The sequence below is a fragment of the Marmota marmota genome, unplaced genomic scaffold (assembly GCF_001458135.2).
Source record: "Marmota marmota marmota unplaced genomic scaffold, marMar, whole genome shotgun sequence".
Lineage (NCBI taxonomy): Eukaryota > Metazoa > Chordata > Mammalia > Rodentia > Sciuridae > Marmota > Marmota marmota.
Window position 1 is genome coordinate 62,646,659 of NW_026000174.1, and position 25,559 is coordinate 62,672,217.

Here is a 25,559-nt window from a genome sequence, read left to right on the forward strand (position 1 = left end):
AATATGTCCACTCTGCACCCTGGATTAAAAGAACACACACACACACACACACACATACACTTCAGCCTTCTAAAATGACCCTTTGACTATTGAAATAAGGGTGGATAAGTAAAGGCTTTTTTGGCTAAACATCTTATGGGAGATATTTTTAAAACATTTGGTAAAATTCTGACAGATGAACACTGCTAGTGTTATATAAGAAAATCTTTCTAGGTCTCTTTCTAATTTTCACTTTATATCTGTACCGGTATTTGTTATAGAAGATAAAATTTATTTACCGGAATAAATTATACAGAATATAATGTATTTACCATTATCAAGATGACTTGTGTTTAAATGAAATTTTTGTTATTATAAATAAATGTTCATTTAACATTTGTTTATATATTTCTACTTGTGGTCTTACTGGATAAATTTATCAGGATCATATTACTCTGTGCATTGGACATTGCAAATTGCACACCAAAGTTTTTATCTATTTATGCCATCACTAGAAATGTTTGGGCTTACTGGGTTATGACATCCTTGCTAAAACTTCAAAGGATTAAGTGGGGTAATTATAAAACATATTAAAGTAAATAAAAATATTTTTGCAAACTTTTTCTCTGTGATGTACTAGTAAATTAAGACTTTTCCTCTCTGTTTCTTTAATATTTAGAACAACACTTGGCATGTGCTAGTAGATCAATCTTTCCTTACCAAATGAGTTAAATTATTTAAAAATAAAAATCACATGAGCCTATTGCTAACATTCTAAAACAAAATAATCAACATGTTTATAGGTAAGTTAAGGATTTTATGCAAAAGATGGAATTTATAGTGACATACATTGCTACAGAAATTTCCTCAATTGCTGCTGAATACACACACACACACACACACACACACACGACAAACCACTGTGTCGATTTCAGAGACTAAGAACACATGGTATTTTAAATTTGTGCAGTCTTGGTGGGATTGTAAATTAGTACAACCACTGTGGAAATCAGTATGGAGGTTCCTCAGAAGACTATATGCGTGGAACCACCATATCACCAGCTCTACCTCTCCTAGGTATTTAGCCTAAAGAATTAAAGTCATCATGCGGAGTTGCACGGAAGATGGAAGGAGACTCTCATTGTTATACAGAATACGTGTATGATGTTGTGAGGAGAAAAAGAAAGTGTGTCACATTAGATTGGATAGAGAGAAGTGATGGGAGGGGAGGGGAGTGGAAGGGGGGATAGGAAGGGCAGCAGAATAGAATCGAAATTATGATTGCTGTATGTATATAGGTGACTCTATGACCAGTGTGATTCTGCCATCTGTACAATTAGAAAAATGAGAAATTATACCCCAATTGATTCAAATGTACGAACTGCCAAGATCATTGTAATGTCATGTGTAGCTAATAAAAGAAAGAAAGATAGAAAGAGAAAGAAAGAAAGAAAGAAAGAAAGAAAGAAAGAAAGAAAGAAAGAAAGAAAGAAAGGCAAAAAAAAATAAAGTCATCATGCTACAGAGATCCACTCAGACCCATGCTAATAGCAGCACAATTCACAGTAGCCAAACTATGGAATCAGCCTAGGTGTCCATCAACAGATGAGTGGACAAAGAAATAGAGTTTTACTCAGGCATAAAGAAGAATAAAATAATGTCATTGAAGGAAAATGGATAGAACTTGAGACCATTATGTGAAGTGAAATACGCCAAAGTCAGAAGGTCACAGGTCATATGTTTTCTCTCATATGTGGAAGCTAGAGAGGAAAAAGGGAAATAAGGTGGAGGCAGATCTCACGAAGATTGAAGGGTGAACAGTAGAACAGAGGAAAGGGACCTGGGGGAGGGAGGAGGGAAGGGAAAGGGGAAATACTGGGAATGACATTGATCAAATGATATTGTTACATTGTGTGCATGTACAAATATATAACAACAAATTATGTACAAAATATTATGCAAACAAAAATAGGGGATAAAATAAACATGGGATTTTGAGCTTCTGCTGAAGAAAATTATCTTATTTTCCAAAATGATTGAATTCTAAAATAAAAATACTATCATGCATACAAAGACATATGTGGTTAGACAAAATTATGTGCATGAGAAGATAAATAAAACTCAAAATAATCATTGTCTTTGAGCTTAAAAAAGGTGAAAAATGAAATGGAGGCTCTGGGCTGGCCTTCAAAAAATTCTACTTATGAAGATTTATTCACTTTATAATGTAACATTGAAACAAATCGGGCAAAAAGATAAATATGTTGACCCTGGCTAGTAAGTAAAGAAGTATTTGTTCCCATACTGTCTGCACACACATCATTACTAAACAGGTAACAGTAAATAGAAAGCAGAGAAGTCTCTGCCGCACCCCAGGTCCTCATCCCTGCAGCCTGGATCTGCTCCCAGCCAGGGCTCTTGCACATCCCAGACCAGATTCGGGCAGAGTTGCCACAAAGTTCTACCAGAATAAATAATCCCCCAAAGAGCTGTGCTTACCTTGCTGTTTACCCAAAGCTGCTCAGGCTGACCTTATTTGCAACCTTCTTTACATAATTTTCACTGAGTCACTGTCCCCAGGAAAAGGATCATCACTCTAGATTTCATGATATTATCAGGAGATAACAGTTGTTAATGCATAGAAATACAGATATTTGTAACAGTGTTCTGAGCTACTCTGATGATATTTCTCATAGTATTTGTTTTCTCTTTATTCCTTTGTTTAGACAGAAATTCAAGTGTCCCTATCAACCAAAGAAAACTCCAAACCCTGCTCCTTTTTCTGTGTCAAAACTGATCTTTTTTTTTTTTTCAGAAATATACTTTTACAAGATGAGAATAATATTTCTATCCCCTTCTCAGCAACCAAATATTAGGGAGAAACATGTATATAAGCAATTTTTAATGATTAATGATAGATATCTCAATATTAGAGAATAGATTTTTTGAATTCAACTTTTATAGATGAGTTTCTAATCTCCTCTCATTTTTTTTTCATTTTGGTTTATATTTTTTGAGGTTTTGCTGTTCGGTGCATGTTCATTTACCATCGTTAACTCTCTGCTCAAGGGACCCTTTTATCGCTATAAAACTTCCCTATTTATCTTTCATAATATTTCTTAAAAATTCATTTTATTTGATATAGTCAGAGCCATCTCAGTTCTCTTATGATTATGGTTTTATGATATTTTATTTTAAAAGATGTAAGAGTTTCTGGATGACATGTGGGGACATTGCCAAGGACAGAGTTTGCAAGTGGACTTTCCTGGGGTCCTCCCTCCAGGGAGGCAGATCATGGCTGTGCTTGCCTTTTCTGTTTTTCTGGGAGGAAGAGATGGTCCCCATTACCACCGGGAGGTGTCAGTACAGACACTGCTGCAGAAGCCATGGAAAAGTCCCTGCGTCTGAAATCTTTCTCTACAGCAAAAAGGAAAAACAAGTTTACTACACAGCTCCAGGACTCCCTGTTTACAACACTCTGTAGATTTTCTTGAAGAAACAAGAAATTTCATGAGACTAAGACAGTTTAAAAATCCCACAGGTGTTTTGGATTTAAAATTTTGGTCGCAGGGGATCAAGTTGGAGTCGGGGAGGAGTCGGGGAGTCAGAGGGGAGGGGAAAATAGAAAATAAAAATCAAGACAACTGAGCTTATTCTAGGTGTCAGACTTCATGGTATGTGCTTCAAAAGGTCAGTTCAGTAATCATCATATGGCAAGGTAGGGACCATTCTCACGTTCCTCAGGCTAGAGGGTCATGTCTGCTAGAGAGCAAAAGACATGGATGTCTGACTCAGCAGGTAGGGGGAGCCTAGGATGAAACGTGGCTTTGATTGTTGTCAAATGGGTTGGGTTTCTTCCCTGTGATTCTGCAATCTGTATTTGGGGTAAAAATGGGAGCTCATAACCCACTTGAATCAAAGTGTGAAATATGATATATCAAGAATTATGTAATGTTTTGAACAGCCAACAATAAAAAATTAAAAAAAAAAATGGGTTGGGTTTCTTCCCTGATAACAACAGCAAAGCAGAAGAGAATCCCAAGGAGATCCCTAGGTACCAGACCTTCTATTAGATGGTGGTGTGGCCATGGTGAAAATATGGTGGCCAGGAGTGTGAGGAAGGAACTGGAGGGCAGATACATCCCACAAGTGTTCTGGTGTGCCAGGTGCCTGATGCACACAGGTGAAGTTCTCAAAAGAAAGATTCTCTTTTCTCTCCCTCCTCCTTCCTCTCTTCTCTCTCTTCTCTCTTCTCTCTCTCTCTCTCTCTCTCTCTCTCTCCCCGTCGCTCCTTCCCTCCCTTTCTCTCTCTCTCTCAAACACATACACATACATGTTACTTTTTTACATTTTTAGACAGAAAAAGTACTCACTGTCTTGGGCATCTGTAATCGCACTTGTGCCCTGTATAGTATTTCAAATTTTATTGTCATCTCCATGTTTCTGATTTGATGTAGATTCCTTGAAGGCAAGGAATATGTAGTATTCACTTTGGAAACTTTGGCATCAAGCATAGTGACTTGTACTCAGTAAGTGTCAATAAATGTCCAATGTCCATAACAGACAAATAAATAAGAGAAATTGTGTGTGTGTGTGTGTGTGTGTGTGTGTGAGAGAGAGAGAGAGAGAGAGAGAGAGAAGGGAAATTGTCTGAGCAACAGGAGACCTGATGAAGTAAGTGTGAGCCTGCCATATTACGTATGAGCAAGGAAACATGACAAGATATTTGAAGGAAATAAAGCTCACAAAATTGAGGGTGTGTATGTATGTGTATGATTGTGTGTGTTGAAGTTGAACATTTACACATAACCAATTATGTATTAAAATCAGAAAAGGAGATGAGTGGTTTGTGGTTGTCCCTTAATAACAGATAAGTATTGCAGTTAGCTATTGTGTGATCTTCTGTTTTGTTTAAATATTTGTGGTGGAGAAAAGTAGTCTTCAAATTTAGAATATCTACCATTGTTGACTAACTCTGTGTTTAAGGGGAAAAAAAAGCATAATGAATTTTTGAATTAAATATAGGGTATAGTCTAGATTTGTAATGTCTCCCCCAAAACCAGTGTGTTAAAAATGTTTAGTTTCCATCTTGGTGTTATTGGCAAGTGAGTTGGGGGGTGGCAATGGGGAGGGAGAAAGAGAGAGAGAGAAGGCAGGGATAAGATATGAGATACAGTGCTCAAGGGCATAGCCCCAGTGACCTACCTTCTCCAGCCACACCTACCTGCCTACAATTACCACCCAGTAGAATATTCAAATTATTAATCCATCAAATGAATTAATCCACTGATGAAGTTACAGCTCTCATAATCCAATCACAGTGTTTCACCTGTGAACACTGCAGCATTGCCTAACTCATGAGCTTTAGCGGGGACATTCCTAAATTCAAAGTAACAATAGTTCCTATGAGACTTTGTCTTCTGAAAGGCACAAGCCACTCCTTAGTGGATTTTGTACAGCCTCCAGGATAAGAAACCTATAGGTCTTACATTTCTGAAATGTTCCTGCACTCCATTTCTATAAACTCTTAGCATCTTCAAGATTAATCACAAATAGAACCTAGTAATGATAGAAGGCATGGAGTCCCATGTGAATTGCTCACCTAATACCTAACAAGCTTCCTGTTACTAGAGAAGCCTGGGTTCTTGTAACCTCAGGTTCCTACTCTGCTAAATAGAAGAATGCCAACACAGTATTATTATACAGATGAAAGAAAATATTTATAAAAGGCCTACACCACTTCTAAGAAATATTCAACAGTAAGTAATTAATAGTAAAATTACTAGTTGCAGTAATAGTGAGAAATAATATTATTTAAATATAGTTAACTATGGTAATTATATTAGTAGTCAAGAAACAGTGTCTATGCTGTTTCCAAGGAGCACTCAATGATATATAGCTGATAACAGTCATAAGTGAACATAGGAAAAGCACTTTTTGCCATATTTCATATACTTGTTTATTTATATAGGTACGTATACCCTCTCTTTTTCCAGTTCCTCAAGACCTACTCAGGCTGAAAGCACTCATTGGCTAATTGCTCTCTACCCTAACACTACCTTTCTCCTCAGGCCCCCCCCCCTTCTCTCTCTCTCTCTCTCTCTCTCTCTCACACACACACACACACACACACACACACACACAATAGGCATTTGCCCTCAAGAAGGTTTGGGCACTTCTTGACTTGCAGGGAGTAGTGAAACTGCAGGAGGTACAGATGGGGATAATTCATTCAGCAAACTCATGCTTGGCGTGGTCTATAGAGGGCAGAGGTCCCTGAGCCCTTGGAGCCCTTGGGTAGCTCTTCTTTGGAGCTGACTTTGATGCACTGGGCAAGGGAACCCAAGCCAGCTGCAGACACACCCCCTGCCACAAACTTCCTTCCTGCTTTCCTTGGGGTGGGAAGGGGGGCTATTGCCAGAAGGAACCCAGGAACACAGCATGAGCCACCGCTGTCCCCAGGGAGCAGTGGGCTGCTTTTAGAAGGAACCCCTTTTAGAAGGTTGGCTTTGCCTTCAGGGCCAGAAGGACAAGGGGTTACTAAACAGAGTCCCCTCATCTTAAGCCCTGGAGATGGGTCTGAGAGAGAGGATGGATTCTCCCAGAAGTCTGTGGCAGGGGCAGAACAGCCTCCACCCCCACCCTCCTGTCCACCCTCACCCTCCTGGTCTCCTGGTGCCCCTTCCACTTCCTCAGGTGCCCGCTGTCATTTCCCCATCACATCCTGCCCCCTTATTGCTATGGAACAATCCAGTGGGTTAGTGGGGTGCAGCTTTCCTCCTGAGCTTGACCAAGAAGGGGGTGGGCCTCTTAAGGGACAACCACAGCCACTTCCCTTCCAGGAAATTCATCAATAAACCAGTTGAATCTGCCCACCCTAGCAAAACCTCCCTCTTTTGACTGTTTCCTCTCTGTACTGGTATAATTTAAAAATTATAAATATTTTTGCATATATGTGTACATGTCCATATATTGCTACATTATATATTTACGTGGGTAATTTACGTATATATGTGAATTGCATTTGATTTTACATTATTTACACATATGATCTATATGTTGTCACAGGTACTCAGTAAGAGCTTAAGTCGCAACACACAAGAGCTGTCCTAGGTGAGAGCTAGTGTCAGTGCACCTCGAGGTGCTGAGCCCAAACAAATGGCTCTCCCTGCATGGTGTCCAGCCTTCCTGGCCAAGCTGAACACATTCATCCCAGAGATGACAGCAAGTTAGAGATGGGATCTGCTGGGGCTATATCTGGAGTCTAAGAAGGATTAGAAGCTGTCCTGATCTTTTTCACTGGTGGAAAATACCACTCTGGGCTGAAATTGACAATAAAAAAAAATGTACAGAAGGGAAAGAAACCCCAAGGAGCCTTTAGGACTTCCTCTGGCTGCTTCTATGTACATACTGGACACAACAATTTAAAAAAACTGGTGTTATCAGTATCACCCAGGTCATCAAAATAGTTAAGTTCATGGAAATCACATGAGGAGTAGCAATTCCAACAAACTTCAGTCAGTAAAAAGAGATTTGCTGACCTCAAAGAGGATCAAAGAGGAAGGCAGATGCGCTGTCAGCGTTGTTCAAACCGTTTCTGAATTTAGGTCCTTTTTTTAATTTTCCTTATCCATTAAGGCAATACGAAGAAACATCTTTATGTATCTTTTCCATGTCTACCATGCAGCAAACTCAAAATTCATCCCAAAGTACATACTGTAGCTAATTCACAATTTTCCCTGAAATTTGTATAGTTTTATTTCATTGTGTCTTCTTTATTTATTTTGTGTAGAAACAACTTTTGAGCATGGATTAAAATTAAAATTACTCAATTTAAATAGAAAATGCTAGCTGAAATGTGCTGGTGTATTTTATGAGTTGGTTCTTCTAGAACTTAATGTGGCTTAAAAAGCCAGCAAGTAGAAGTTGTTACATTTCAATGTTATACTTAAAGATTTTAAGTTATTAGATGACTATTGAATTTATTACATTTCATATCTGGACATTTGTAAATGTATTTTAAATGTTGAAAAAATGAAATAAAAATGCAAATGTCTGTATCTATTGGAATCCTTTAAAATGAAAAGTCAACTCTTCTGAGTTGAGAGGGGCAAAGGATGAAAAATTAATCCAGTGTCAGTGGAACAATACAAAATAGTCTGATGTGTAAGCAGAGTCCAAGAAAATGAGGGAGAGTGCAGAGTGGAAGATTATTGAAAGAAAGGATTGGTATTTCCCAATTTGATAAAATATATAAGTCCACAAATCAAACCAGCTCAGCTGACCTCAAGTGGAATAAATAAACATAAAACACCATGGCATTCATCATTAAGTTGCTAAAAACAAATGACCAGGAGAGAATGTTGAAAGCAGAGAAAAGAAAAACATGGAAAAACAAAGTCAAGAATATTTGTAGACTTCCCATCAAACATCATGTCAGGCAAAAGGCACCATTAAAGCAAAGACAGAAACTCTGGACCTAGGATCCAGCCTGTGAAAATATCCACTGGAAAAGGTCATATCTCACTAGTATGCATAATTAGAATGCACCAATAAAATTATAAAAATAAAGCAGTCAAAACAATCAAGTTAAAATAAATATGTATTCAGACAACAAAAATGAGAGAAAAAAATATGAGAAAATACATTAGAGGAAACTCTTTAGGCTGAAGGAAGATGGTATCAGATGAAAACCTGTGTACACACTAAGTAATGAAGAAAACCATGATGAATTAACCTAACAAGGTGCACTATAGAAGCTCAAAATATTAAGGTCAATTGCATTTCTGAAAACTAGAAATAATTTCAAGATCATATTTATGTACATATATAAATATATGTAATACCATTATTTTATATGTGTATATGTATACACACATAATATAAATAAAATGCTATTTCCAAAGCATCAAAATACCCAATAATATACATATAGACAAACTTAATAAAATATGTGCAAAGCACTAAAACACAAATTACAAATTATTGCTGAAAGATATTAAAGAGGACCTACATAAATGAAGAGGCGTATGGCATTAAGGCATTGGAAAATATATGATATTGCTCTCAACTGGCAATCCTTCTCCAAGTGACTTGTAGATTTAACATACTACTAATGATGCCCCAGAAGGCCCTTCTAAATAAGTTGATATGCTCATTTTAAATTTTACCTGGGATAATTGAAGACCTGGAATGGACTAATCAATCGATGTTGTTAACTGTAGGAAAACATGTAAGATATATGCTACCCGATTTCAAGACAGACTCCAAAGCGACATTTCAGTGATAAAAATTAATAGCAAGATACAAAATAAAGGAACAGAAAAATTATTATTCAAGTCCTAAAATAAAGTGCATGATTTGGTCCTACAACCAAAGCAGTGGACTTCCACTCTTTATTTCTTCCCTTCAGGTTTATTTGTGTTCTTATTAAGGATATGAACATATATATGTCTCTTCATCTCTCTTCATACCCTTTCCACTGAGTATGGCAAATCTATAAGATCAGTGTACAGAATCAGAAAGGTGTTCTACCACACAGTAGGGAGACTACACATTATAATAAAGTACTATGCATTTCAAAAAAAGGAAGATTTTTCACTCTAAAGAAATAATAAATGTTTGAGAAGATACATATTAAACCCAGATTTGATCATTATAAAATGTATAATTGTGTTGAAATCTTATGGGGTACCCCATGAATCTGTGAAAAAATAAAATAAATAAAATAAAGGTAACTGCTAATATGCTCAAATGAAGACTTAATCCTAGTCAAAGTTAGTTTCACTCATTTTTATGTTGCTACTTGTTTTCATGTTAAGTTTTAAAGAATCTTTATATACAACCTACCAGAGTCACATACTAATTTAATAATGGTAGTGTTCACAAAAACCTAATATGAAAGTCACTGGAATTTTTATACATGAAGAAGCTGAAGCATTGCAATAAGTTGCCCATAATCACCCATTTCATAAGTTTTGAAGCATGTAATTAGGTATTTGAAAAGCAATTATATTTATTAGAAGTGTAAAAAAATAGGCAAAGACTCATGGATATTTTCCTATTGCTATTCTTTTTAAAAATTTTTTTTTAGTTGTCAATGGATCTTTTATTTATTTTTTATATGCAGTGCTGGGTATCAAACCCAGGGCCTCACACATGCCAGGCAAGCACTCTACCACTGAGCTACAACTCCAGCCCCTCCTCCATTGCTATGCATTCTAATCACTTTTAGATAAGACCTAGAACAACCAGATGAAGAGTAAGTTTGAAATGACATGATGTGAAATGAATGCAGGGAGTCTTCTCTAAAATTTAGGATCTTAATATCTGATCCTAATAGCCCAGAATGTGTATATGAACTTTTTTACAACTAAAAATGAACTACTCTTTTAAAATATCTGGGCATACCATAGTTCTCAGCAAAAGAAGGCATTCTCTGGTTCTTTAAACTCAAAGAGGAAAATCAGGAAATACAAGGGTAGGATGCTTTTCAAAAGCCAAGGTGGAGAAAAGAATCAGGTAATGAAGAACTTAGAAGGTTTAGCATGAGGTTTGCATTATTTTTCTTCTTTTTTTCTGAAATTACAGAAAAATCCATTTAAGGGTTTTGCCCGGGTAGTATACTCTCTTATTGGTTCTATTTTCCATTTCTTCAGATATTTAAAACATGAGATTTGTCCTATTTCCAGTTATACCTTGGCTCAGTAACTCCAACGCTACTGTCAGGGTTTAATCTTTCACCACTCAATTCTGCTCCCCTCTGTAGGGATTGTTCTGTCACAGGATTCTTAGAGAAACACAATGTCTGCTGAGAGCAGCAGATTCACATCCTCACAGCTCCAAGCCCAACAGGAAAAGGAAATGATTTCCTTGTTGGTGAAGCAACAGTGGGATTAGATTTGATTGGCAGCATGTCATTCATACAATTGATGATTCCTGTCACAATGCTACCCAAGAACGTCACTTAAGTTGGGTTAGTGTGATTCTTCCATTGTCTAAATCCAGGAAAAAGTGGACTCCTTGTGCTGGGGCAGAATCTTCTCTACCTTTGGAGAAGCTAAGTTGGGTCTTCACCTCTCCCCCCACAACTGCCCCATCATCTTGATCTCTTTAGACCCTCAGTTCTTTGTGGGCTGAGCCCCCCCCCCCCCCCCTACCCCCAGGCACTGACAGGTTTTACTTTGGGGGTATGGTGGCTGGGAACAGCTTTGCTTTCTCTAATCTGCCTGAATTGTGACTTGGCACAAACCCCCAGGAGGGATTTGGAGTCGTTTCCATGGTTACAGGGCCCACATGTATAGTATTCAGTATAAACATTTTGTAAATAAAATGTTTTGTGGCTAGGGGTGTAGATGACTTCTTCAAGAGGGGTTTAAATTATCTCTCAAATTCAGGTTCATGATTCTCAGAACAAATAGAAAAATATTCTGGTGACAGAAGCTTCAAAATATTAATGAAGTTTTGAAGAAAAAGAAAAGTGAGGGAAGGATATAACGAATACAAAGTAATCAAAAGATGGTAATTAGTTACAAAAATAGATAAGCATGTCTTTACTACATAGTAAAATATTTTTACTTAATATTAATTATGTCATCAGTACTATTGGCATAATGGCCTAGCATTATGAAAAGCACATTGAATTTATGTTTTGGGGGTTCCGGGGAGTCCTACCACTGAGCTACATCCCCAGTTCTTTTTGTTTTTATTTTGAATCAGGGTCTCTCTGTATGCTCAGGGTCTATATGCTGAGGCTGGCCTTGAATTTGTGATCCTTCTGCCTCAGTCTCCTGAAGGGCCACCATACTAGATAATTTATAAAATTAAACAATACTAATAAAAATAAACGTCAGGGTCAAAACTATATATAAATTAGAGGAAATATAAAAAGATATGCAATAAATTTTGGATGAGAAAAAGTTTTCCAAGCAATTGAAACCATTAATGAATAAATATTATGGGATAATAAATAAACATTCTTGTAAAAGAAATGATAAAACTCTTCACATTATAAACATATTTTTATAACAAGATACACCAAAAGTAAATGTAAAAGAAAAATAGCTCGCTGAAAAAAAAAAAAACTATAATTGCATCACAGGACACAGATGGTGAGTTAGTATCACTCATATGAAAATATCAATATATAATAAGTAAGAAGATAAATAAGCTAAGAATACGAACCGTTAACTCACAAAAGAAGAGAAATGACAATAAACATACTTCAATGTATAAAGGAAAACACTCCATTATTATGACTTCATCCATAAAATCGTTTACTAACAACTGAAACATGTTTTAAGATCCAGCTTCTCAACATGGAATCAAGGACCCATATCAGCTCCATGGTTTGCTGTTTCTGCTTATTTTATTTCATTTTAAATCTAGTTCACTTGGAGACATACACATCTGCCAGTGATAAAGCAGGTCACCTGTATTCTCACTGATGTTCAGTAAGAGATGTTGAACACCTGTGTTAACATAAAAGCACCAGTTTTCAGATTCACCCCATGGAACTTCCAGATTACCATCTAATCTTCAACCAGGAAAATGGAAAGCCCTTAGTTCTTAAGCGACTTTTTCTAATTATTGTCCACATACAAAGCTGGAGAAAGTGGACAATAGATACACACACACACATATGTATATCTATACATATATATATATATATATATATATATATATATATATATATCAATTCATCCTTTGAATCAATACATATTTATAAAGTGTCTATGATAGAGATAGAGAACTGGATGTAAACTTGATTAAGATATAAACCTGTTGAGGTGGGGGAGAGAGAGTGAGAATGTAAAGGTTGAATCTCACCCAAGTGTATGTCTATCAATGGCTTTTGCCCATACAAGGACTGACTGTCCTGTATACCATGGTCTTTTATGTGGCATAGGTGAAGAAGCAGAAGGCAAAGAAGGGAGATATCCATGTAGCTCAACTTCCAGAAGAAAAAAAAAGAGTTGTGTCCCTTAAGGTGGGTTTAACAAACAAAAAAATGAAAACAATCAAGCAAATGGGAGGAACAGCACTGGACAGGGAAGCAGGGATATGTGGTCTGCATCAAGGACTCATGGTGCCCACTTCAGTAATATCCTCCAGCCCCTCACAGGTAAGACTTCTTTGCCATTGTACTGCCCTGAAGATGGATGAATGACACTCGAGTCCTGTTGACCACCAAAGGCATGATTTATTTACTCAGCTTCCAATATTCTGCTAAAATTCCATTGGAATGCATCGTTGAGTTCCTGAGGGGAAATGGGAACATGATCCTGAGCTTTTATAGACAGAAAGACAGAGATAGAGAGACAGACTAGAGTTGGATTCTGGCACTTTCCCAAATGGGGTTCTTGCTTAAAATTCAGAATAGATTTTTCTGGAACATTTTTCTCTTGATGTGACATCAAACTTCCTTAAAAGGGTGCACCAGATGCTGTTTCTGTCACAGGAGGGTTTGGTGGCAGAATCAACACGACCTGTGAAATACATGAGAATGCCACAGGTGAGAGATCAAACCACCTCAGGCCTTCCTTCCCCACCCACTTATGTCATCAGCAGCATCCACGCCACCTTCTCTGAATTCCAACCAGAGCAGCCTGGTGGACTTTCAGGCGTTCCTCAGACCAGGCTAGATCCAGGAGCCTCACCCAGGGATGCTCTAGGCCTGAGATGTGGTGGCTGGGGCTGAGTCTTAGAGTGGATCCATCTTATGCGTGGATGATCGTCCCTGAGGAGTCACCCCTCACCAAGGTGCTATGGGAAATGCAGGGCTGCTCCTCCAAACCAGGTTACTCGTGTTGATGACAGTGCACATCCAAATCAGGATCTGCTGCCACAATAAAGCCCCACCAAACCCACACTGGCCAGGGTGGCAGGAATTATCAGGAAACTAAGGAATATTCTTCCACAAACTCATCAGGACCCGAAGTTTTGGGGGGACAGTAGCAGAAGCAGGAAGACATGGAGACTAAACATTGAATGCCCTGAAGCCACTGCTCTTCTGGATTCACTCAGAAGAGAAGAGGGAGCAGCAGCTACTGGCTCTCCAACGACTCCAGAGCAGAAGGGATCACACTTACATGTTGAGATTTTAAGATTCCTAAAATCTGCCTCTATGCCCAAGTGCTTCTCTCAGTGAGAAGCCTCATTCAATTAAATTACAAAATCATTAATTTCTGAGAAACTCACACTTCTAGGGCCTTAATAATGCAAAACCCACTATGAGACTTCAGGTGATTTAGCTCCTGTCTCTTTTGTGGGGGAGTTTGTTGTGGTGTGGCCTGGGAGCCTCAAAAGAAGGCAAAGAGGCACAAAGAACAGAAATGAGAACCACAAGAGCAGTCTCATTAAACTGTTGTTCTATATTTGTCTGTGAGTTTTGCTGCCCCAGGGCCTTTGGGTAATGAAGCTAATGAGCAGCTGTTGAGGTTTTACTAGCCACTTCTCTGGAACCCTCAATGTGTGGAGGCTCCTCCTGCCCTGTTATTCCTATAATTTCTTTCTTGGTTTCTTCTCTGTCCATTTCCCACTTTCCTCTCTTTGGATGATTTTCTTTCTACTTAGCAACCTGGCGGGTCTGCTGCAGGCCTCAGGTAACACAATGGCCAGGTGTGCACCAACTGATGAAGAAGTCGGATGCCTCATTTTTCTTCATTAGGCCAGGGGAGGTTTTGTAGTAGAATAACGGAGTGAAGTCCTGCATTCTCTGGGAACCTCGTCATTGTGAAGTGTTTCTCTTCCTTGGATTTTAAAAGATGCCTTTTAAGAAGGTAAGGATGGGGAAACCTAGCCTTTCTTCAGCCACTGTGACAGGCGGAATTCTAAGATCACACTCAGTGACTCATATTCTCGTAATATGACGTCAGTATGATGGGATATCACTCCTGTGAGTAGTTTACTGATCAGTTTGGCTTTGAGTATATCATTATTCTGGATGAACCTGACCTAATCATGTGAGCCCTTTACAAAAGACTGAAAGAGGGCTGGGATATAGCTCACTTGGTAGAGTGCTTGCCTCGCATGCACAAGGCCCTGGGTTCAATCCCCAGCACCACACACAAATAAAAAAGACTGAAAGAACTTGAGACATATGCTGTCCCACTGTCCTCAGAGAAGTATGTCTTGTGAGTTCAAGAATGGAATATGCCACATGAGCATGGAAGAGGGCTAGAAACTTCATATGAGATCATGGGCTCAACCCAGCTCTGTGAATGCAGCTAATCTGTGTTTAGACTCTTGAGCCTTGAAACTGAGATAATCAGCCTGTGCTGTCCTAAGCCTCCAGGTCTATGAAGTCGACCACACAGCAATAGAAAACTGGTAGAGATGTCTTCAATGAAGGCCAATATACTCACCCCACCAGGGTTGCAGCAGGTCACTTTGCATCCAAAGGCAGCGACGAACACAGCAATGCAGAATTCCAGCACACTAAAAATGAACATCACAGCATCTACACCCTAAAAATAAATTCATACCAAAGAAACATGAGGAATCCAGACAATATGTTCTTACATTTAAAATTAATAGAATGCCAAAAGAGAAAAAGTATGGGCCAGGAGTATAGAATTCTGGCTCCTAATTATGAACAACTATTGGCCAATTCTTGGAACACTGTATGTCACCTATTCTCTCACTTTTTTTGGCTGATGAAATAATCATCCCCCCCTCTACCCCCCCCGTTCTCTACATCTCAATGCTATTGTGGACACAGAATATGAAAGAGCTTTGAAAAAGGTGGTGGCAGGGAATTGTAAAGATTTTTCAAACACAAGTAACTCCATATAGTTAATGCAGTAATCAAATCTCACATCTTAAATATTCTAAGAAGAATGAAAATTCACCCAAACAGTCCACATCCTCATTCTTAGAACTTGTGGATGTGTTAGATTAAATGGCAAAGGGAATTAAGCTTTCAGATGGAGGAAAAGTTGTTCATTAGCTGAAATGGGAGAATTATCCTGCACTGTTCAAGTAAACCCAAATGAATCACAGCATCCTGCTAAGTGGAAGCAGGAGGCAGAAGACACAAAAGCCAAAGTCACTTTAAAATATGGCACCACTGGAAGATAGAAGCAATCTAACAAAAGAGGTGAAAGACCTCTACAATGAAAACTACAGAACACTAAAGAAAGAAATTGAAGAAGACCTTAGAAGGTGGAAAGATCTCCCATGTTCTTGGATAGGCAGATTAACATTGTCAAAATGGCCAGACTTCCAAGAGCACTTTACAGATTGAATGCAGTTCCTAGTTAAATTCCAAGGACATTCTTCATAAAAATAGGAAAAGCAGTCATGAAAATCATTTGGAAAAATAAGAGGCTCATAACAGCCAAAGCAATCATTAGTGAGAAAAGTTAAGCAGGAGGCATAATAATATCAGACCTTAAATTATACTACAGAGCTATAATAACAAAAACAACATGGTATCGGCACAAAAACAGACACGAAGACCAATGGGACAGAAGAGAAGACTATGAGACAAACCCACATGAACATAGTTATCTCATACTAGACAAAGATGCCACATACATACATTGGAGAAAAGATGTCCTCTTCAACAAATGGTACTGGGAAAACTGAAAATCCATATGTAGTAGAATGAAACTGAACCCCTATCTCTCAGTCTGCACAAAACTTAACCCCAAATGAATCAAAGACTTAAACATTAGACCAGAAACCCTTCTCCTACTAGAAGAAAAAGTAGGCCCAACGCTCCACCATGTTGGCTTAGGAACAGACTTCCTCAACAAGACTCCTAAAGCTCAAGAAGTAAAATCAAGAATCAATAAATGGGATGGTCTGAAACTAAAAATCTTCTTCACAATGAAGGAAATAATCAAGAGCGTGAAGAGAGAGCCTGCAGAATAGGAGAAAATCTTGCCAGCTGCACCTAAGATACTGCATTACTCTCTAGGATATATAAAGAACTCAAAAAAAAAAAATAACTCAATCAATAAATGAACAAAGAAACTGAAAAGGAAATACAAATCATCAGCAAATATATTTTTTAAATGTTCAACATCTCTAGCAATTAGAGATATGCAAATTAAAACTACATTGATATTTCATTTTATTCTAGTCAGAACGGCAATTACTAATACAATAACAATGAATGTTGGCAAGGATGTGGGGGGAAAGGTACCCTGTGGGACTGCAAATTGGAGCAACCATTCTGGAAAGCAGTATGGAGATTCTTCAGAAAGCTTGGAATAGAACCACCATCTGACTCAGTTATTCCACTCCTTAGCATATACCTAAAGGTGTTAAAATCAGAATACTCTAATGATGTAGCCACATCTATGTTTATTCACAATAGCTAAGGTACGGAACCAACCTAGGTGCCCTTCAACAGATGAATGGATAAAGACAATGTGGTACATATACACAATGGACCATTACTCATTCATAAAGAAAAATGAAATTATGGCATTTGCTAGTAAATGAATGGAACTGGAGACTATCGTTCTAAGTGAAATAAGCCAATCTCCCAAAACCAAAGGTCAAATGTTCTCTCTGATATGCAGATGCTATCACACAACAAGGGAAGTACAATAGTTCAGTGGATTAAACAAAGGGGAGGGAAGGAATGGAGGGTAGAAATAGGAAAGAAAGTGGAATGAATCTAACATAACTTTCCTATGTACATATATGGATATACCACAGTGAATCTTCACATCCTATGCATACACAAGACTGGGAGTCCTAATTAGAATAAGAAATATTTCATGTTTGTATAAATATCTCAAAATATACTCTACTGTCATCTATAACTAAAAAGAACAAATTAAAAGAGGGAATGACACGGCAAGGGACCTTGGTGGTCTCTAGAAGCTAAGGAAGGGAAAGAAACTTCACAAAGTGAAAAAAGTTTATTGCTCCTTTTTTTGGAGCCAGTAGCCTCCTACCTCCCCAACAGGCTTGAACCATAGTGTCCCAAGAAAAAAGGAAGTACTCACAGTTAAAATGGACATGATCAGGGAACAGTCCTCTACCATCATATCATGGATACACTGATGGTATTCAAATGACAAGATGCTCAAGCTGGATATACTGAGCATGATGCCCGATGCAGCCAGCACAGAGCTGGCTATGTTCAATCCTAGACTGGCTTGGACCTGCAAAAGGAATAAAACTCAGTTAAGCTACCCAATAATGTCATTAGCTGTATCTCCATCAATCACTTCGAGCCCTCCGCCTCTTTCCCAGAATCATCCTATCTTGATCATGTCAGTAGTCATTATAGTAGAGATTGTATCTGTGCATATATATAGTAGCCATGATTTCAATGTTGTTGTTTTTTCTTTATAGTAGTATAAAGAAGTAGTTTAAAGTTTATTCTCTTGTCAAAACACAAATATCATCCAGTTATTTCCAGATAAAATTTCCAATGACTCCCATGTGCACATAAACTCTGAACAGAATTAATAGGGATTTCAAAGACCTTTATATTTTAGCTAGAAAGCCCTGTCTTGCATCCAGGTGCCTGCCACAGGAACCTGACCACTCATTTTCTAAATTCTGTCAGTGTGTCATGCCTCTATGCCTTTTGTATATTCTCTCACTGTACTATGTATTCCTTTTTCCATATTCTCTTCTTACAGTGGAAGAACAGAGACTTCTTATAAGAACTAAAATTGCTTAGGAAAGTGTGAAAGATTGACTGGGTTACAGCACCTGACACATTTCAATAGTTAAGTCAGTAAACATGAGGGAGATAGACCAAGGTCAGGTTTGGACAGGTCATAATTTGCAAATATCTCTGATCATGCTCTAGAGTTTATTTATCTGTTGAGCAATAATAATTCAAATATGGCCGTTAGCCAAGGAAAACATTTGTTGAGATCTGGGCTTCTTTCTTTCTTTCTTTCTTTCTTTCTTTCTTTCTTTCTTTCTTTCTTTCTTTCTTTCTTTCTTTCTTTCTTTCTTTCTTTTTCTTCTTCTTCTTCTTCTTCTTCTTCTTCTTCTTCTTCTTCTTCTTCTTCTTCTTCTTCTTCTTCTTCTTTCTTTCTTTCTTTCTTTCTTTCTTTCTTTCTTTTTCTTCTTCTTCTTCTTCTTCTTCTTCTTCTTCTTCTTCTTCTTCTTCTTCTTCTTCTTCTTCTTCTTCTTCTTTTGCTTTGAGAAAGACATATTGGCATGAACATTATGTGTTAAATGATTTTTATATAATAATCTTATTCTGAATTTTTTTGCAAACTCAAAACACTTTCTGGATGTAGTTGAAATATACTCATCAATAAGTCAATAAGTCTTTGGCCACATCAATATTTGGTACTAATGTTGTCAGGGGCTGGGTCTCAAGCTTCAAGATTTGAACCCACTTGACATTCCTTCTCAGGACTCCTCTGTATCTTCATGAAAAACCCTCACCTTGCCAAACTAGTTGGTCTTATGTCAGTAATTCCATTATCAGCCAATTATTTGACTATAGCTTTTGAAAGACAACTCCAACTCATTATTTCTCCTGAAGTTTTTAGACAAAGTCTGATTTGCAAATATCTCTGAATCCGTCGGCTGCCTATTCACTTTAGTTATTGTTCCCTTTACTAAGCAGGAACTTTTTAGTTTGATGTTATTCCACTTGTTTATTTTTGCCTTTATGCCCATGCTTCTGGTTTTACAGCCATAAAATCATAGTTAAACCAATTTCCAGGGGTTTTGTCCCTATTTTTTAAGGAGTTTTATGGTTTCAGGCCTTAATTCTATACAAGAATATATGTCTCCCTTTGGATTTTTATATAAAATAGACTCGACTAACTAGTTGCCATAAAACAAGTTACCTACACTTAATGGTGGTCATTTTTGGATCCAGAAATTAATTTGGAAAAAAGGACATCATTGCAACATTGAGTTTCCTTTACCTCTTCATAGTTTATCCCTTCATTTGTTTTACATAGCTCCTACATAGACATTATAAACGTCTTTTTACACATATTGAATATGATTGCTTGGTTATATTTTGTTATTATAATTTTAACATTAAAAAATTCAGCTGTTCATTAGCATGTGTTTGAGTGTGTATGTGTGTGTGTGTATGCATGCACATGTGTTATACACACACATACATTTGACTTTTGTATTTCGGCCATATACATGGGGAATAGTGCCATTGAGTTTAAATCCTCATTATTTTTCTATAGGTTCATTTAGATAAACTATGACCATAATAAGGTCACCCATAAATAACTATAGTTTCATCTCTTTCCTTTCTGTTCATCTTTTTTTGCTATTTCTTACCTAATTGCCCTGTTTGGGTCTCTAATGTAAATACTATGTGCAAACTGTATAACTGACAAGATATATATATTTTCAAAATATATAAGGAATTCCTACAAATCAATGCCAAAGACAAATAAAAATGTTAATTTAAAATAGACCTGTTTCCAAAGAAGATGCACAAATGACCAACAAATACAAGACAAGGTGCTTAATATCACTAATTATGAGTAAAATTCAAATCAAAACCACAATCATGTATCCTCTCCTACCTTTGGGGATGGTGATCATTAAAAAGACAAAAGATAGTACGTAACCATGAGGATATAGAGAAAATAAATCCTTCTTCACTGAATGTATGGATACAGCCATAATGGAAAATACTAGGAAGTTCCTAAAAAAACTAAAAATAGAACCATCATATGACCCAGAAATCACTTCTCTGGACATATACTCAAAGGAAATGGAAACAGGATTTCATAGAAAGCTGCCCTTCTGTGCTCATCTCAGTGTCATTAAGAATAGCCAAGCCACGGAAACCACTGAAGTGTCAGTTGGTGGATGAAGGAAAAAGAGAGTGTGATACTCATCTCTAAATATCTACACACCTGTCGGACACCTATCGCAACATGTATGTATAGGTACGATGGAGTATTATTCAGACTTTTAGGTGTAGGATATCCTGCCATTTAGAATGACAGGAATAAACCAGGGTCCAATGATTCAAACACTTGAATGTGGAACACAAAAACATTGCATTCATAGACACAGAGAGTAGAATGGTGGTTACTAGGGGCAAAGGGGCGAGGAAACATGGTAGATGATGATCAAAGGGCATAAGATTTTAGTCACAAAGAATGATGATGTTCTAAGAGAGATAATACACAGGGTGGTGTTTATAATCAATAGTAATGAATACTTAAAATTGGACAAAAGAGTAGATCTTAAGTTTTCTCATCACATTCAGAAAAAAAAGGTAACTATAGGAGGAGAATAATATATTAATTAGCCTGTTTGTGGTGGCAATCAGTTATTTGTGTGTGTGTGTGTGTGTGTGTGTACCCAAACACACGCACACACACAATAAGAGTATCTTGAATGTATACATTTTAATTAAAAATCATGTTTAAAAATAAAATAAAGTTACACCCAAAAATCTGTTTTCTGCCATTGACATGTGACAAAGAGGATCATCACTTCATCCTCTTTGAACAGGAAAAAAAAGAGGAACTATTACTCACCAGACCTTTGGTAGTTCTGGTTGCAGCTGCAATTGAAAAAGATCCTGAAATAATAAACTAGGAAGAAGAAGAGGAAGAGGAAAAAGAAGGAGGTGATGAAGAAGAAGGGGGGGGGAGAAAAATTTAAACAAATATATAAAATCATAAATTACTAAACATTATCCATAAATTAGACATGTTAAGCAGATCAATCATTATAGAAGAAACAAGTTTACAAATAACTGTTTTTTCCCCATAAACAACAGAGGAATTCTACCAGGTGTATTCTTACAGGGATTTACCAAAGTTTTCAAAAAATATCTAAGTGCAATGATATCAAAATCGCTCGAAGCTGGGCATGGTGGCACATCCCTGTAATCCCAGTGGCTCTTGCAAGTTCAAGGTCAGCCTCAGCAATGAAGCGAGGCCCTACGCAACTTAGCAAGACCCTGTCTCTAAACAAAAAATAAGAAAGGGCTGGGAATGTGGCTCAGTGGTTAAGTGCCCCTGGGTTCAATTTCTAGTACTCTGCAACCCCCCACATAAAAATTGCTTGAAGGCATTGAAAAATAGATTCCAAATTCCAGATATGATGTAACCCTAATATGGTACCAAAATTGAACAAGATATTAAAAACAAAAAGAAATAGAAAATTATTCTAATTTGAAATATCTTTTAAAAGTTGTAAATGAATAGCAAAGAAATAAATTAATAAGAGTAAATTAATTTAGCAAAGAAAAATTCAAATTTCTTATTAAATGATGACTAGAATATATTAGTTCATTTGGTTCCATCAGTTGGGAAATTATCTTCCATTTAGCTGAAATGGCCAAGGTCAACTCAAAGTCTTTTACTTCAACTATTCAGTGGTTTGTGTCTGTATATACTTTTCAAGTTCAATTTTAGATGTATTAAAATTTCATATTAATACCAAAATTGATGGGCTTAGTGAAATAGTTTGATTAACCTCCTCAACAAACTTCTAATACCAAGACAGAATAATTCATGTAAACTTAATCACCCTTGGGCCAAAAAGTAGCACAAAGAATCAGCTGTTTTATTACATGAAATAAAACATGAATATGTGTGATTTTTTTCAAATGCATTTTTAACATTGAAATATTATCATAATTTATGGCATTAATGAATTTAAGAAGAAAATTAACTTTGTAATTGCTCTTTGTATTTGCCATATTGATAAGACAATAAGATTCACCATTGCTGTTAATAAAGATCAAATTATAAATACTGTTATATATAAATAACATTGTTGTTAACAAATATAATTATTTACATTTTACAAATAATTATTTGTAAAATGTATATAATAAGTATAAATAATTGTAAAATATAAATAATTTTATCTTCCATAACACGATAGAACATTTTTGGAGGCCTAAAAGTTTTTTCACGTTTAATAGGGAAAGACTAGTACCATCACATTAAAGTCAAAATCAAGATGAGAATATGGAGTATTATGCAATATCACTCTGGATACATTAACTAAAATAATTAAAAATAAGAAAAATATTTGGAACAAACAGCTAAATTAGTATTATTTATGAATATCCGTGGAACGGCAAATATCCAAGATTCACAATTAAGAGGTACTATAAAGGATAAGAACATTTAGTATGGCACAGGGAAAGCATCATACACACACACACACTCACACACACACATAATCAATATTTGTGTTGGTGTTTTTGAAGATAGGATTGTATAAAAGTATATCATTTACCATAGCAAAAATATACACAGTTGGCCCTCCAGATCCACAGGCCTATATCCACAGATAAGCAGGGCTGAGGGATGACTTAAGACACTTGAGCAGTCCCAGATTCTCCTTTTGACAGCTATAGGAGTCCTGGATCCCTCCCACTACGGCTATTGAGGGATGAACTGTATATACATGTGCACTCTGTGTTCAAAGGTATCTCATGGGGAAAATCTTAACAGAAAATGTGAAAATGCATATGAGTAAAACTACAGTATTCCAAAAGAATGCAAAAGAGCACTTGGATAAACCGATGAGGAGATACTTTTATGCTTATGGAATTCTACTCCAGGACATGTAGGTGGATGGGTAACTAAAGAGGTCAAAATAATAAATATTTATAATTGTTTCTTGGTGTTGGTACTTGTACAGTGTAAGGGAAAAGGAGGTGTTGTATAGGTGGAGCCTGAAAATAAAATCGAAAAAGTAATGGAAGGTGGCAGCAAGAGACAATCGACCAGTTAAGCAAAAGCTCATCTGGTGGGCACACCTACAATACTCTAGTGATACCTCAGTGGACCAACGCAGCTCCTGAACCTGCCCCACGCATAGGCAGCCTAAACTACATAGATTCGTTACCAAAACGGGCTTGGTAAGGAAAGGAAAAAGGAGTCAGAACACTCGACGGGTTAGATGTGTGCAATTATGGGATTACATTGACGCTACTGAAGCCCAATTCCTGTACCAAATAGTGGCATAATCTTGGGCAAGTTACATAACCTCTCCAGGTTCCAGTTTCTTTATCCATACAAGAGCTTACTGACAATGCTCCCTCCAAAGTTTGTAGTGATGGTTTGAAGTGGAATTACACATATAAAATATTAAGTAGAGTGCCGAGATCATGGTAAGATTTTAATAAAAGTTTGGCTTGGCAATAGTAGTATTTGACCTTTAGTGTTGTGCAACATCCCAGAAGTAGATCAGCTCTTAAAATTCTTCCAATTTTGCAACACTGCAGGAAACTGAAGAGGGAGGACAGAAACCAGGTATATAATAAAACTTTGAACTCTCTCAGGCTCAGATTTACAGGTCAGTGGAAACCCCACAACATTCAAATGGTCTCCCTTATTCTAACATTGATCCAGTTTATAAATTTCATTTTTTTTCCTCCTCAGTAGATGAAACTTGATATTTTATACTTAATTTTCACCTTCAATTCTTAGGAATCACTCTGTTGTGTTTTATCTGGGGGGAAAGATTTTTAAACATTTTAAAGTTCTAGTTTCATTCCGTTTTACTTGTAGGTATTACTAAACATAGAAAAATAAAAGTTCATGTAACAGCTGTTCTATTTTCTAAGGGAACAATTTCCTAAGATTTGATAGTTGATGGGTGAGACACACTACATGGCCTATATATCAGGCAAGAGTCTCTTCTTCCTTGCAAAAGGAGGAGCCCCTCATTTTGCTCAGTTTCTCATGAATTTCAAGGAAATGTGAACCCTTCCCAGCCTTAGAGGTGAATCTTGATTAGTTCAAGCAAATAATGGCAAGTCCATTATTCTTTCATTTGAGAACAAGTAATTTAAAGTTTGATACATTCTGCCAACAATCCTTGATGAAGTCCTTACTAACCCTGGAAATGATTAGCCACTACGGTCCTTATTCTAGTTTGGTATTTTGCTTCTTTCTGCTATCATATATTTTAATTCATGTTTATAGAACATTTAATCTGTCAACTTCCTGAGTTGCATATTATTATTATCATTTTAAATATGAGAAAACTGAGCTAAAAAAATTTAGATATCTTTCTCAAACTTAAAAAATGCAAGTCAGGGAATGTAGTTTTCTAATACAGCACTTGCCTAGCATGCACAAAGCTCTAGGTTCAATCCCCAGAACTTTAAAAAAATTAAGAAATAGCTGGTCTGGATGGTGCACACCTATAATTTTAGTGTCTCAGGAAGCTGAGATAGGAGGACCACAAGTTCAAGTCCAGCCTCAGCAATTTAGTGAGGCCCTAAGTAACTTAGTGAGACCCTGTTTCAATCAATCAGTCAAAAGGGTAGGGGATGTAGCTCAGTGGTAAAGCACCTCTGTATTAAATCCCCAGCATTCCCCCACCAAAAAAAAAAATAAATAAATAAAGAGATACAGGATAGAGTCAAGAGAGGATTCCAGAACTTGGGATATTAACAATATTAACATTGACATTATCTCTAATTATATCAGAAAGTACTCACCATCACTGACCCCCAAACTGGGTATGCTGTGTTAAATGAAATGGGGTGCGGTTCATAAAATGGCACTATTACACTCATCATTATTATTCCCAAGCTGAGGTTTATCAGGGCAATCAGAATCTGCACAACCTAGAAATTATTAAAAAAAAAAAAAAAAAAAAAAAAAAAAAAAAAAAAA

The 25,559-nt window shown here is 36.9% G+C and overlaps 1 protein-coding gene across 1 annotated transcript in view; it reads right to left on the reverse strand.

Annotated features, from left to right (window-relative positions):
- Positions 1-13,160: 13,160 nt before the first annotated feature.
- LOC107135423 (membrane-spanning 4-domains subfamily A member 4A-like) overlaps positions 13,161-25,559 on the reverse strand; it is an 18,319-nt gene continuing 5,920 nt past the window's right edge. Inside the window, exons 3-7 of the mRNA XM_015477296.2 lie at positions 25,382-25,510; positions 21,444-21,500; positions 17,946-18,104; positions 15,345-15,446; positions 13,161-13,466 (exon numbers count right to left, since the gene is read on the reverse strand). Of these exons, the coding sequence (XP_015332782.1) occupies positions 13,404-13,466; positions 15,345-15,446; positions 17,946-18,104; positions 21,444-21,500; positions 25,382-25,510 (510 nt within the window). The 3' untranslated portion in view covers positions 13,161-13,403. The remainder of the gene's footprint in view (positions 13,467-15,344; positions 15,447-17,945; positions 18,105-21,443; positions 21,501-25,381; positions 25,511-25,559) is intronic.